The sequence below is a fragment of the Lycium ferocissimum genome, chromosome 1 (assembly GCF_029784015.1).
Source record: "Lycium ferocissimum isolate CSIRO_LF1 chromosome 1, AGI_CSIRO_Lferr_CH_V1, whole genome shotgun sequence".
Classification (NCBI taxonomy): Eukaryota; Viridiplantae; Streptophyta; class Magnoliopsida; order Solanales; family Solanaceae; genus Lycium; species Lycium ferocissimum.
Window position 1 is genome coordinate 56,447,884 of NC_081342.1, and position 14,157 is coordinate 56,462,040.

The 14,157-nt window shown below is 34.4% G+C and overlaps 2 protein-coding genes across 10 annotated transcripts; both read right to left on the reverse strand.

Annotated features, from left to right (window-relative positions):
- Positions 1-6,614: 6,614 nt before the first annotated feature.
- LOC132055985 (protein TIFY 5A-like) lies at positions 6,615-8,032 on the reverse strand. Its single transcript, XM_059448025.1, has 3 exons — positions 7,849-8,032; positions 7,659-7,758; positions 6,615-6,963 (listed from the first exon to the last, which is right to left on the reverse strand). The coding sequence occupies exons 1-3, from the start codon at positions 7,938-7,940 to the stop codon at positions 6,775-6,777; spliced, it is 381 nt and encodes a 126-aa protein (XP_059304008.1). The 5' UTR covers positions 7,941-8,032; the 3' UTR covers positions 6,615-6,774.
- A 2,162-nt stretch (positions 8,033-10,194) lies between these two features.
- On the reverse strand, positions 10,195-13,599 carry LOC132055940 (uncharacterized). 9 transcript variants are annotated; one of them, XR_009414691.1, is made up of 4 exons: positions 13,334-13,599; positions 12,649-12,737; positions 12,051-12,140; positions 10,195-11,515 (listed from the first exon to the last, which is right to left on the reverse strand). XR_009414691.1 is itself a non-coding variant. In XM_059447973.1 (2 exons), the coding sequence occupies exons 1-2, from the start codon at positions 12,371-12,373 to the stop codon at positions 11,371-11,373; spliced, it is 468 nt and encodes a 155-aa protein (XP_059303956.1). In that variant the 5' UTR covers positions 12,374-12,642; the 3' UTR covers positions 10,195-11,370. The 9 variants fall into 9 exon arrangements, 1 of the variants encoding a protein (XP_059303956.1); XR_009414688.1 differs by having other exon boundaries at positions 12,051-12,328; XR_009414690.1 differs by having other exon boundaries at positions 12,051-12,328; positions 12,649-12,782.
- Positions 13,600-14,157: the final 558 nt, after the last annotated feature.

The window sequence follows — 14,157 nt, forward strand, 5'->3', positions numbered from 1 at the left end:
GGCGCTTTGGGAGACTTTCGCCTTTTTTTGGGACGCCCCGCCCCAGGGCTCGCCCCGAAAACGCCTTTTAAAACATTGGTATGTATTGGTTGGAGTATAGAGGAAGAGCAGAAGAATGCCATAAGTTAGTACACGTGTCCAGTCAAAAGAAAAAGGAGAGCTGCAGCACAGCACGTCTATTAAACACAACTTTGGGAAATTTAAAAAGTTAGAGCAATTTGACAATTTTGCCCTTGAACGACCATCTTCACCTTTATTTTTTCTACTATATAGAAACATGGGTGGATCGTCGTCCACCCTAGGGACCCAATCATGTTTCTATATAGTCGAGTAGAATTTAAAAAAAAAAAAAAAATTAAGGGACCACTCTTCTATAATTAAAAAAAAAAATTAAGGGTTCACCCTTCTATAATAGTAGAAATAAAAAATAAAAAAATTTAAGGTGGATCTCACGTGAAGAATTAGGAGACAATATTGAACACAAAAATCGCTAAAGAAGTCATAAAACCAAAACATTTAAAACTTAAGTTTAGACACATACGTCTCACACAAATAATGAGGAATAACATCAAGAAGATGAAATATAAACGATCTTGGATAATAGTAAATTATAAAATAGAATAAAATTAAGTCAAAACTTCTATAATAGCAGAAAATAAAAAGAAAAATTAAGGTGCGACCCACTCTTCTATGATAGTAGAAATTTTTTTTAAAAAATTAAGGTGGGGTCCACGTGAAGAATTAAGAGGCAATTGCAAAAAAAGGGTGGGCCCACGTGAAGATGTAGGAGACAATTGTAAAAAAAAATGTGGGATTCACGTGAAGAAGTAAGAGAAAATTGCAACAAAAAAAGGACATTTAAATAATGATAATAAGTTAGGAAAAATGGTAAAGTTATCGTCCACCACAGGACCCACTCATGTTTCTATATAGTAGAGTATTTGAAAAAAAAAATTAAGGGCCCACTTTTCCGTAATTAAAAAAAAAAATTAAGGGCCCCCTTCTATAATAGTAGAATAAAAAAAAAAAAAAAAATTTAAGATGGAGTCTACTAAGAATTAGGAGACAATTGCAAAAAAAAAAAAAAAAGGTGGTGTCCGTTTTTTTGAAAAAAAAAAGTGGACCCCATATTACAAAAATCAAACAATATAAAAAAATGTGTGGATCCCAAAAAAAAAATTAGGTGGGCCCTATACTAAAAACACCAAGCAATATTAAAAAAATAAAATAAAATAAGGTGGGAAAGAAAGTGGACCCCACAGTCTCCAAACTCATGTAAAAAAAAAAAAAAAAAGTGAACCCCATATTACAAAATTAAGCAATATAAAAAAAAAGTGTGGATCCCATACTAAAAAGTGGACTCCATATTAAAAACATAAGTAACGTAAAAAAAAAAAAAAGTGCACCCCATATTAAAAAATCAAACAATAAAAAAATAAGGTGGGCCCCTTACTAAAAACACCAGCAATATTAAAAAAAAATAGGGTGAAAAAAAAGTGGACCCCATCGTCTCCAAACTCATGTTAAAAAAAAAAAAAAAAAAAGTGGACCCCATATTACAGAAATCAAGCAATATAAAAAAAAATAAAAATGAATCCCATGTTAATAAGTGGACCCCATATTAAAAAAAAAGTAACGGCAAAAAAAAAAAGTGCACCCCATATTAAAAATTCAAACAATATTCATCTAATTCCCAAAGTATCCCCATTAAGTCAATAATGGTGGATTCATTGTCACATGCATATCAACCCATTAGTGGGAGCAAATGAAATTATTGTAAAACAAAAAACATGAATTCCGTATTATTGCTTTTCTTCAAAAGGTTAAGTAGTCAAACCATACAATTTCCTTTCTTTTCTTATATTAGCCTGAGATCTAATCTAAATATTTAACTGCTGTATTTGTTATTCCGCAATATCATTTATTTGTTATGTTTACTAAAATAAATATACTTTAAATATTTATATTTTAAAATAAGATAGAATCTAATTACTTTTTCATTTTTTTCCTTACTCTAATAAATGTGAAAAGAGATTAATTTGGTAAAAGAAAAAATAATATTAAATGGAGATCAAATAATTAATAAGGTAAATTAGTCAAATTATAATTCTAATTGACGTCTCCTTAAAAAAACTGTGCAAAAGACAATATGACAAGTAAAATGAGCTAAACTAAGAATATTTACCAAAAATTAAAAAATAGCAGTTCTTCGTTTAAATAGAAAATCAAATTTCTATTTTGTGTCGTTTTAAACATGTAAAATTAATTTAATAATTTCAATTAGAATTATCCAAATCAAAAGTTGATAAAAAATAATAAGTATTGTTTAGGTCCAATCCACATACATTAACAATAGAATATTTTACACCTTTAAATTAATCGAATTAAAATTCAAAGTATCAACCGACGTTAAATATTGCTATTGTTTTATCTCAAGGAGAGGAAAATAGTTTCCTTTTAAACAAGTCTTCTCTTTTAAAAAGTATTAATAATTTTTTGCCAACTTTGTATTCGTAGCAAACACTATTATAATAAAGTTTTGAATACGGAGCACAAACTACAATGTTATATTAATCGTGTTTTGAATATAGTATTTATATATATATATATATAAAAACAGTGCAAATTTATGTATGTTTATTAGCAATATAAAATATATATAGTATCACTATCCAAATACAACTACATACGCATAAATACACTATAATCCAAAGTGCGCACGGACATATGCCGTCTAATCTATATAATAGAAAGAAATAAAGGTTGGAACGTGATTAACACCTTAATTTTGAAACAAAATGAATTTTCTAGATTTGTGAAATTATTCTTCAACTTTTACATGTGATTATCTGTCTTTTTGAATGGGCACAGCCACCATTTGGTTCACGTTCTTCTATGAAGATATGTACTCCCTCCGTCCCATAATAATTGTCTTCCTAGCCAATTTTTTTTTTGTCTAATAATAAGTGTCATCTTAGAAAATTAAGACATAAATTGATTAGTTTTTTTCAATGCTATCCTTAGACAATAAAGTAACATCTAAATGATGATTGGAAAAGCCACATAGTAACTTGGTATTGTTGGATTCCTAATGTCAAAAGGTTTACTTCTTGTGCATGCTCTAATCAAAAGATACAAGTAATTTATTTTTATTATATAGGGGTAATTTGATAAACTTCACATTACATCATTAATTTCTTAATATGCTTATTTTTTGCTAAGATAACACTTATTATGGGACGGAGGGAGTAGTAAATACTCATCGTTAGGCAAAGAAAACCATGTTTATTTTGTAAAATTTGTAATATAGGAGCCTTTAACATATATATGACCTGATGGGTGACTTCGAAATTCTAGTTCATATTTTAGTTTAGGTATGATCGGCCAATTTTCAATTCAATATAACAACAATCATAATGTTGTTAATGTTATAAAGTAATATTAAAAGTATTTAACATATATATGTGACCTGATGGGTGACTTCGAAATTCTAGTTCATATTTTAGTTTAGGTATGATCGGCCAATTTTCAATTCAATAACAACAATTATAATGTCGTTAATGTTATAAAGTAATATTTAAAGTACACGACAACAAGACTCTCATCTCATGCTTCTTGCCTCTTCCGACTCTGATTGGGGTGGTGATCACGATGATCACTCATCCACTACAACCTACTTTGTATTTCTTAGCAGTCATCCAGTCTCATGGAGTTCTAACAAACAACGAGATGTGGCTCGCTCTTCGATAGAGGGAGAATACAGGGTCATTGCCTCTATCACTGCTGAAATTTGTTGGGCGCGTAATCTTTTCAAGGAGTTATTTGTTATTCCATCTCAGACGCCGGTCATCTACTGTGATAATCTTGGTGCTACATATGTTTGTGCTAACCATGTCTTCCACTTTCGCATGAGCACATTGAACTTGATTATCATCATGTTTGTAAATTAGTCCAGCAAGTTATTCTTCGGGTTTCACACGTTCCATTGAGGGAGCAACTAGCTGACATGCTCACAAATTCTCTTCCAAGTGGTTCTTTTAAGTTGTTACATTTCAAAATTGGTATCTCTGATCAATCTTCCAACTTGCGATGGCGTACAACAACAACAACAACAACCCAAAGGAAATCCCACAACGTAAGTCCGGGAGGAGAGTGTGCGCGAGACCTTACTCCTACCAAGGTAGGACGGCTATTTCCGAAAGACCCTCGGCTCAATAAAAAGCATAAAAAGAGGTCAGATAAGGCTAAGAGATTCAAAGCGATATGGAAATACAAATAACGAAAGCGACACAGATAAAATAGGATAATCAAAGCACAGAAAATAACAAATAATAGCAGAAATCAGAGCATAAGAAATTATACTGCGATAATGCGACTACTAATAAGATTGGATAACGAGACTATCTACTAGCCTTCTACCCTAATCTGGGTCCTTCAAACCCTCCTATCTAAGGTCATGTCCTCGGTAAGCTATAACTGCGCCATGTCGTGTCTAATTACCTCTCCCCGATACTTCGCCTACCCTACCTCGTCCGAAACCATCCATGGCCAACCTCTCACACCTCGCACCTAGGCATCTGTGTCTCTCCTCTTCACATGCCCAAACCATCTCAATCTCGCTTCCCGCATCTTGTCTTCCACCGAGGCCACTCCCACCTTGTCCCGAATATCCTCATTCCTAATCCTCTCACTCCTGGTGTGGCCACACATCCATCTCAACATTCTCATCTCGGCAACTTTCATTTTTTGAACGTGAGAGATCTTAATCGGCCAACACTCCGCCCCTGACAACATACGGTGCCTAACCACCACTTTGTAGAACTTGCCCTTAAGTTGTGGCGGCATCTTCTGTCACATAGCACTCGGGAGGCGAGCCTTCATTTCATCCACCCCCCCGCCCTAATACGAAATCGTCAATCTCCCATTTGCCTTGCATAATAGACCCAAGATACTTGAAACTAGTTTTCTTGGATGGCTCGGTACAAGCCTCCTTCCAAGCCTCGCTCCCCGAGGCGCTTCACCGAACTTGCACTCTAAGAACTCGTCTCGGACCTACTCGGCTTAAACCCTTTAGACTCCGCAGTATGTCTCCAACCCTCCGCGCCTTAGCGTTAACTCGCTACGAGTCTCGTCGATCGGACTATGTCATCTCGCGAAAAGCATACACCATGGCACCTCGGCCACTTTGTCGCGTCAATCCATCCATCACCAAGGCAAATAAAAACGGACTAAGAGCGATCTCACGCAACCCATCACAACTGGAAAGTGCTACGAGTCTCCTCCTCTTGTCCTTACTACGGTTTTCTCCCTCATACATGTCCTTGATCACCCTAATATACGCCACGAGGTACACCTTTTAGCCTCCAAGCATCTCCATGGATCTCTTTTGAACTTTATCGTAAACCTTTTTCTAGGTCGATGAATACCATACGTAAGTCCCTCTTCCTCTCCCTATATTGCTCCACCGGTCTCCTCACAAGATGGATGGCTTCTCGTAGTCGAGTGTCCCGGCATGAATCCGAACTGGTTCTCTGAAATAGACACGCCTCTCCTCACCCTCATCTCCACCACCCTTTCCACACTTTCATAGTATGGCTTAGCGACAATACTTATACATGTTGTTGCAACTCTGGATATCTCCCTTGTTCTTGTATAGAGGGATCATTACACTCGACCTCTATTCTTCGGGCATCATTGCCGTCTTAAAGATATATCTTAGATTGATTGTAAATTATTTTCTCTCCTTATTTACAGATTTAGGAATTAAGTGATTTAGGATAAAATGGGGGTGGTCCACGTGGTGTATAGGTTGCATGAAGGGAGGTTGAGATGGTTTGGACATGTGCAGGGGAGATGCGCAAATGCTCTAGTGAGGAGGTATGAGAGGTTTGTCATGGTGGGCCTGAGAAGAGGGAGAGATAGGTCAAAGAAGTCTTCAGGAGAGGTGATTAGGCAGGATATGGCGCAACTTCAGCTTCTCGAGGACATGACCCTTGATATGAAGGCGTGGAGGTCGAGTATCAGGGTAGAGGGTTAGTATTGCGCATATCTCTTTTCCGTAGCGGGAGTACTTGTAGCTTTTACTATTAAATCTCTATGATACCTGCTTATTCTTAGATCTTCTCAAGGGCTACACCTTGTTGTTGTCATTTCGTTTATCTTATTACCTTGCTGGTGATACCGTCTTTTATTATTGTTACCTTTTCATCTTTTCTTGAGCAAAGAGTCTATTGGAAACATCCTTTATACCTTTAATTTCCTAGATAGAGATAAGATCTGCGTACACTATACCCTTCCTAAACCCCACCTGATGGGATTATAGATTTAGTTTCATAATTTTAGCTTATTCTTGACTATAAGGATTATCATTTATTTGATTGGTTGTGTGGATCTTCCAAAAACCATATGGATCCACCTCTTTGTATAAATACCCTATTCATTATCAATAAAGAGACACTCTTCTCCCTTCTGTAAACTGTTTTACAGAGAAGGAATGAGATAGCCATAGCAAATTTACCCAAGCTCAAAATAAATTCGCTGTAGCTTTATACCGCGATAGATTTCAGACCTTAGCACTGGTTCGGGAGAGTTCTTTTAAGTTAAAGAGAGAAAAATGAGAAAAGATTAATAGTATTGCCAAAACTGTGGAAATCAGTGATACACTAGTATTCTAATCCATCTATCCAAAAAAAAAAATTACTTTCTAGTTCTCACTGAAGATACAAACATATATGCACAATGGAACTAAACTAAGGCGGAGTCCTTCAGTAGCAGCTAGTGATGATATGGCGAAGTTGTTTGAATTCTATTTTTTCTCTTTTGTAGAAATCTTTGTAGAGATCTCTTCATGAAAAGACCAGTTTGAGGTTGTAATAAAGGTGACGACGGCTCTGACATTGGTGATGGAGTCTTCTTTGTTTTGTCCTCCATTTCTCTGCTTGCACGATATATTATAGCTTTAGCCTGGATGTAGGAAAAGATATAAATTAGGATTACGTACGAACGAAACAACCATTTATTTCAGAAAGTAAAAACATGCATCTTTTAACCAAATTCATATACTTAGATGGGACTTAGTTGTTAGCTCTTCAGCACCTATCCCTGCCCCAAATAAAAAAAGAAACGGTTGTCAAATTCATCCTTCTCTTTTCTCTCTTGGGTCTTAATGCTTTGTGAAACTTTTCATGAAATTTCAATTCAATAATCTTTTATCAAATTCGATCACCTTCTACATATGGAACATGAAGATACCAGGAAGGAAGTCGAATCTATGATGAAAGTGACACTTTTTATGGTCAGAATCTCAGAATCTCTTTGTGATCAAAATAGTATCTTCTGCCTTTTAGTTTTTTAATTTCATAAATAAATATATGTACATATATTCTCGTCGCCCACCCCTCTTGACCAGAATGGAAAAAGGGATAGGACTTTCATTCTCTCTTGGGCCCGAAATATAGAATTTTACGAGGAAGTTTCATTAAAAAATATTTTTTTTAATCAAATTGGATTACCTTTTATGAAAATTCGAAGAAGTTGCGTCACAAAAGACAAAATTCTACCAACATTTGCAATTCAGTGAGCAAAGGTTGCACAGAAGGTCCATACAATAAAGAAAGATACAGATATTAAAATTAGACAAAACAGAAAATTACACATACCTGAAGCTCAGTAGCATCTGAAACCACAAGTTTGCCATTGTGAAAAATGGTTAGCTGCTGCGGTTGCTGCTTCTCTAATTCTGTGCTTTCTTTATCCTCCCTATAGTAAAGAAAAACAAATATACACTCAATACCTTATTACATATATTACTAATTACAAGGACTATTATGTGAATGGGAAGAGACTTACATTGAGAAGTAGGGAGTAGTGCAATTCTTAGGAGAAAAAGATGAAAGAGAAGGAGGCATAAGCCTGAGCTCCAAGTTACAGTTTCTTCTCATTTTCTTCAAAATATGGGAATGAATGAATGGAGGTTTAAACTCAGATCGGTAAATCTGTATATTTTTTGTATAAGCAAAGAATCAACAAAGTGTTAAATGAAGAATTAATGAAGAAGAAAAGAGCAAACTGAATGAATATATATACAAGATGGTTTTCTTGGAAACTTGGGTGGGTGGGTCCACTAATTAAGATGGTTTTTTGGATACTGGGGGTGGGTGGGTCCACTAATTTAGGATGGTATTAAGAAAAAGTAAAACCAACGTTTTAAATACAGCAGTACTATAGTTGTTGATAAATAGACGCTCTTTGAACAAGAAACCAACACTTGGAGCCCAAGATTAGCTGGAAAAAAAAAAGTGACTTTTAAGCATAAGTATTTAAAGTATGCGAAAGTTATTTTATAAATAAATAATTATGTATTTGAATAAAAGTGTTTAAAGGATTTCTAAATATAAAGATAATATTGAAATTAAAAAGATAAAATTATTGATCAAACCAAAATGATTTTTAAGCCAAAAAAATAAGTTAAGATTGAGCAACTTCTTAGTTTTGATTTATTTTAAATATTATTTAACTTAATTTAAATTATTTTTTATTTTATCAAACATCCAAATAAATTAAAAAATGACTTATAAGCTTATTTGATCAACTTATAAGCCAATCCAAATGGACTCTTAGAGTCTGTTTGGATGGGCTTAAAATAAGCAGCTTATAAGCTGGAAATAACTTATAAGCTAAAAAAAATAAGGTAGGGTAGGCTAACTTATTTTTTTTTTTGGAAACATAAAATTTGTTTTCAACTTATAAGTTTCTCTAGATAAACTAAATTTAAACGTGGCCAATTATTTTTTTGAGCCTTATTTTATTCATTCACAAATGACTTTTAAATTTATTTTAAATTAAACACTAAAAAAAAGTTCAAAAATTTTATAACCAACTTATAAGCCAATCCAAACGGGCTCTTACAAGAGGAGGTGTAAAACGACACACGAACATTGTACAAAAACATTTCGTCCCCACTTATATCACACAAACACACGGCTAACTAATAACCCGTGATAATCCCAATTAACAGTGATGATCGATGGACCATCCACGCATGTGTGTCAGTCGGCTTATTGTTTAGGACCATTTATTATTACTATTTAATAGTCCCGTCTCATTTTAATTATCACTTTAGTTCTTTTCACACGTCCGTTAAGATAACCAAAATATACAAGAAAAATAAATACTCCTCCGCTTTTAATTTATGTGAACTCATTTTGACCTATGACACATTTAGAAAAAGAGTGAAAACTTTTTAAAACTTATGGTTCAAAATAAGTCTTGAATATTTGTGTGGCTATAAATCATTTCATAAAGTGAATTTGTTTTTAAATTAGGAAAGAAGTCATTCATTTTGGCACGAATTAAAAAGAAAATAGATTCACATAAATTGAAATAGAGGGAGTATAAGATATAGTTTACTGGAGATGACAATTGGGGTAGGCACACCCTTAACGAGTCAGGGTAGGAGATTAAACGGGCTGGGCAGGGCGTGCAGGACAAATTTTATTTTTGAAAATACATGACGAGGCAAGGCAGATATCGAGCCAAGTTAAATTGCAGTTTGCTCGGTGGTAATTTACAGGGCTTGGCTTTTTATGAACACTACTAGTGGGGAATCGCCCGTGCTTAATATTTAATTTTTATTTTGTGCTTCAATTGAGATCCTATCGGTATTTTATATTTCAGAGAACTTGAAGGGTGCGTTGCGACCGTGCAAGGGCATATTAATTACCAATTAGTATTGGTGCGAATGATGTGATACATTTTGAGGAGTTTTGATTACTCTGTGTTGAAATAAGATTGTGTGTGGTTTTGAACTGTTTAATGGGTAATATTGGATTTTGGAATGGGGAATCCGTAAGTTAGTCTTTTCTCATTCGAACATCCAATTCCTCTTCTCTTGAAGATCATGTATTCAATGTCCAAAATATCAACAAAATTCTGACCAAAAAAAAGTATATTATTAGTTATGAAATGTAGCTTGCAATCTCAGCATTTAGAGAATACAGACGTATCTTTTTTTGAACCTCGCCAATCCAATCTTACTTTCAATAGAGAAAATAAAGGATTTCTAGAAAAGAAGTTGACATTTAGACGTAATAAATATATTAATACAAAAATAGTACTCATTACTAAAATCAAGTTATCGCAATGACTGATCACTTTCGAAAAAATGCAAGGCAAAATGAATAGTGAGGTGCAGAATAAGTAATAACAGTGATTTTGGTTAATGAATATCTCAGCAGTGTTAGAAGAAGTACATGAGTCAACAAATTCAAAAAAGTCGAAGCACTTTGACCTGATAAATCAGCTGAAGCAATTCCAGCATAGTACCCAACTTGTCAATGCGTTTTTTTCTACTTCAGCAAGCACGCAAATTAGGAAAATGTTATGCTGTCAGCATATGCATAGCAATTATCCAGCAAAAGACTCAGCCTTCACAGGGGAACGGTGCTTTGTTTACACAATATCATCATCCGTTACAAGCTCAGCATTCCAAATCAGGGGAAGTAGCTTCGTACTGCAACATGTTAGAAGCTTTAAGCCCCATAAACATTTTCAATCAGAGTAATCTTGAAGTACGTAAGTAAAGTAAGTCTGTCCCGTTTTTAACCCAAGCAGATAATTTCATCTTGTACAATTATTGTTGGAAATGAACGGACTGGTCTTTGCTTTCTGTTTGGTGGAATTTCTCCACTACCGAACTTTGCACATCCACTCTGTAGTTAACAGTGTTACTGCTTCGATAGTAAGCCTCTGTTCCATTGTGATAGTACAACCTACATACCGACACATTAACATTTGTGTTTTGAAAAATAGGGCTCTTACATAGGATCTCTTCCAAATCTAGCAGGGTCCCTACATTTTCCTTTCAATGAAATCATAATTTTTATGAAAATTTAAATACAAGTTCTAAAAGCATGACAGTAAAGGAATGCAGCAATAAACCTAACTCCTAACTATGGAATTCATTTTAAAAGTTCAGCCTGAAATATTTCAGCTAGCCAATAATCTCACGTCTCATGATTCATGAAGATTCGGAAATGAATTGAGGTAAAAATTTGAGAAGAGAGCCTCCCCAGCATCCTAGTACAGTTAATCACCTTCTGCTGTAGTGGACATGGCAATGCTCGGGATTAGACTTGCATTTAAGCTGTCTTCATTTTGTGATTCAATCAAATGCTTATTAAATTCTCAAGCTGCAAAATTGAACAGTGATGGTGAGTAGTTCGTCAACCACCTAGACTCCACTTGTTACCTTTTTCCTGACTATTATTTTTCTCCGAGCTTAGGAGCTGGTGTCTCCCCCTCAGAAGCTGAGTCGGTCTGACCCCGTTTGATCCCAAGAAGCCCAAGATCGGAAACTATGGTATTCTTGGATCAGAGCCATTTTGAAGAAGGCTGATTAAGGCCCTCAGTAGGTCTACTATAAGTCTTCAAGACATCATCTGAATGAGCCAGTGGATTCACCTCCACACCGAGCCAAGCTAGTCTTGATGTCTCTCCTACTTGAACATTCAAGACCCTGCATACATTTGGCTAATTATTAAGCAAGCAAAAATCGAATCAAATGAGCATCAATTAACCCTCTAAATCTAAGACATCGCATCCTTGTATCCTTCAGTTCTTAGGATAACAGAAAATACTCCTCTATAACCAAGGCTAATGTAGTTTTAACGGATTCCCTCAAAGAACTTATGCCCAGCTAGACATAAATTGAATTGTGAAGAGTAAAAATTAAAGACCATCCCATTTGAAGGGCAAACCATGTAATTTCCTCCTGTACATCTCTATTTTGGGTAGAATACATCCTTAATGTAAACAATAAAATTAAAAATTGGACAGCATACCTAAATTGATACTTTAATATTATAATTTTTGCGTTATAATCTCTGCATAACATATAGACCAAACGACACATAATAATAGTATAATGAGTTTTACATTGTCAGATTACTTAAAAGTCAATTACCAATAAATTTTATTGAAAACAGGTGGATTTGTTACCTGTTGAAGATAATAGCATAAACATCTCAAATGGAATGTAGCTGAAGACAAACCTTGTCCAAAAATTTATCTTGATTGTTGATTGTTGCTGCTTGTTAGCCATTTGCACAGCATAATTCATGGAGGAGGAAGAATGCTCCATACTATCATAAAAGAAGGCAGACCAGATGATAAGTATTTGATAATAAGAATTTCTCAACCAAGAATTAGAGTTAGATCTTGTGATTGGTCGATGAATCGGAATGGGAGCATTGCTAGCACTATCTGCATTCTTGCAAGAAGTAATTGGAAAGATAAAAATTGTTAATAAAATTGTGAGAAATCGTATATCCTGTAACCAAAAAAAATTCAAGAGTTTGGTCAGTTCTGCGGTCATTTCTGTTTTGTAATTTATAAGGCTAAGTTAAAACTGAATGCGTACATACATTATTTGAAAATGGTTTCAAGCACTTGAAATTTGAAAAATTCTAAATGATGGTACCAATTCAAGTCACAGTAAAATAACATTATCTTTTTCTAATGTTCCAGTATATAGTATTCTATTCCAGAAAGAACATATTCAGGCCTTCATTGCACACCAAAAATGGACTCCGCAAAAAAGGAAGCAGAACCGTCATAGTACCAATTCAAGTCACAGTAAAATTCCTATACCTGTATGTCACGCGATGCAGCTAAGCAAGATACTTGCAGTAAAATGAGCCATTCAGAAGATGGATATCTTGACTGAATAGTATATTATGCTGCAGCCAGTTCAAAATGTTAGGCAGAGCATCCCGCTCGCAAGCCTATAAAAAAGAAGAAATTCGAAAATCTCCCAACAACAAGGTTAAATAAAATTGGAGGACTTGCTTATTCCAAATAAAATGAGCCAGAATTATTATCGAACACCTTTGCTACCCAAGGTTCAGGTGACATATGCAGGAAACAAAGCCACCCCTGATCACAGAACAATGTCATGTACATATGACATCAAATAATTGTTGCCCAAAGAAGAGGAAATAGGCATCTGATCATACATAAACCTTCAGCAGGTTGGATGTGCAGTTACTTTGTGGGAAAAGGGGAAGTATATAACTCCAGTTCGAATGCAGTTGACGAACACAAAACCATTCTAACTGCACCTTGAAAGAATTATAACACTTTAAAGTGAAGAATAAACCACGAAGAACAGAGGTGTAACAATTAATCACCAATTAGCTTAAAAATTTAGGCAAAAGTAAGCTAAATGTAAACACAGAAGAAAGCATTCTTCAAATTAAAACTCAACACAATCTTAAAATCTAAATAACAGTGATAAACATGGAAGAGGAAAGGGGAAACAGGGAAAAAACCTTACCTAATAACTCTACAGGCAACGCACCTAAACTGAGCGTCCAATTCCAAATAGCATGGGCCCTAGAAAAGTTTACAGCTCTCCTTCGCAAGAGAATAGCAGATAACCTTGGAAATTTCAAAGCGATGCTTAGAAATTACGAAGCGGTGGTTTCCATCTTGTAAAATTTGGATGAGATGTCAATACTGGAGAAATCATGGACGTGTATGCCTGTACCTGGTGAAGCACACATGTGGACCCTCACCTGCATGCTTATCCCCGCTTATAGTATAATATAATAACTAGTGGCGCTTTCCCGGGCTAAGCACCGGGCCCAATGATTTAACCGTAAAACAAAATTTTTATGGATCATATATTTTCTTAATTTTTAATTTATGCTAATCTATTTCTAAAAAAATTAACTTAAATCGTTTCTAGATAAGAAACTTTTATAGCCATGCAAGTTATAAAGTATTTAAAATTACAAGTTTCAAAAGTTATATGATTATACAAATGTTATTGATTTGATTCCTCTCCATTATATTTCTCTCTAATTTCTCAAGTGCATGCTTGGATGATTAATATTTGTTTGTTTTAAATTTTAAAGGCTTATATTAAATGACTTAAACAAACATTCTAACCATAGTTAACAAACATTCTAACCATAGTTAAGGATTTATCTTAAAAAATTACTCTTCAGGATAATCTTAACTTAAAAAAATTTAGGAACACATTAATATCATTATTTTCAATTATAATTTTTGACATCTAGATATAAAATTTCTTAATGAAATGAGATCTTGTACGTTAATAATAATCATACATTTTTTTTCCTATTAATCATAAAT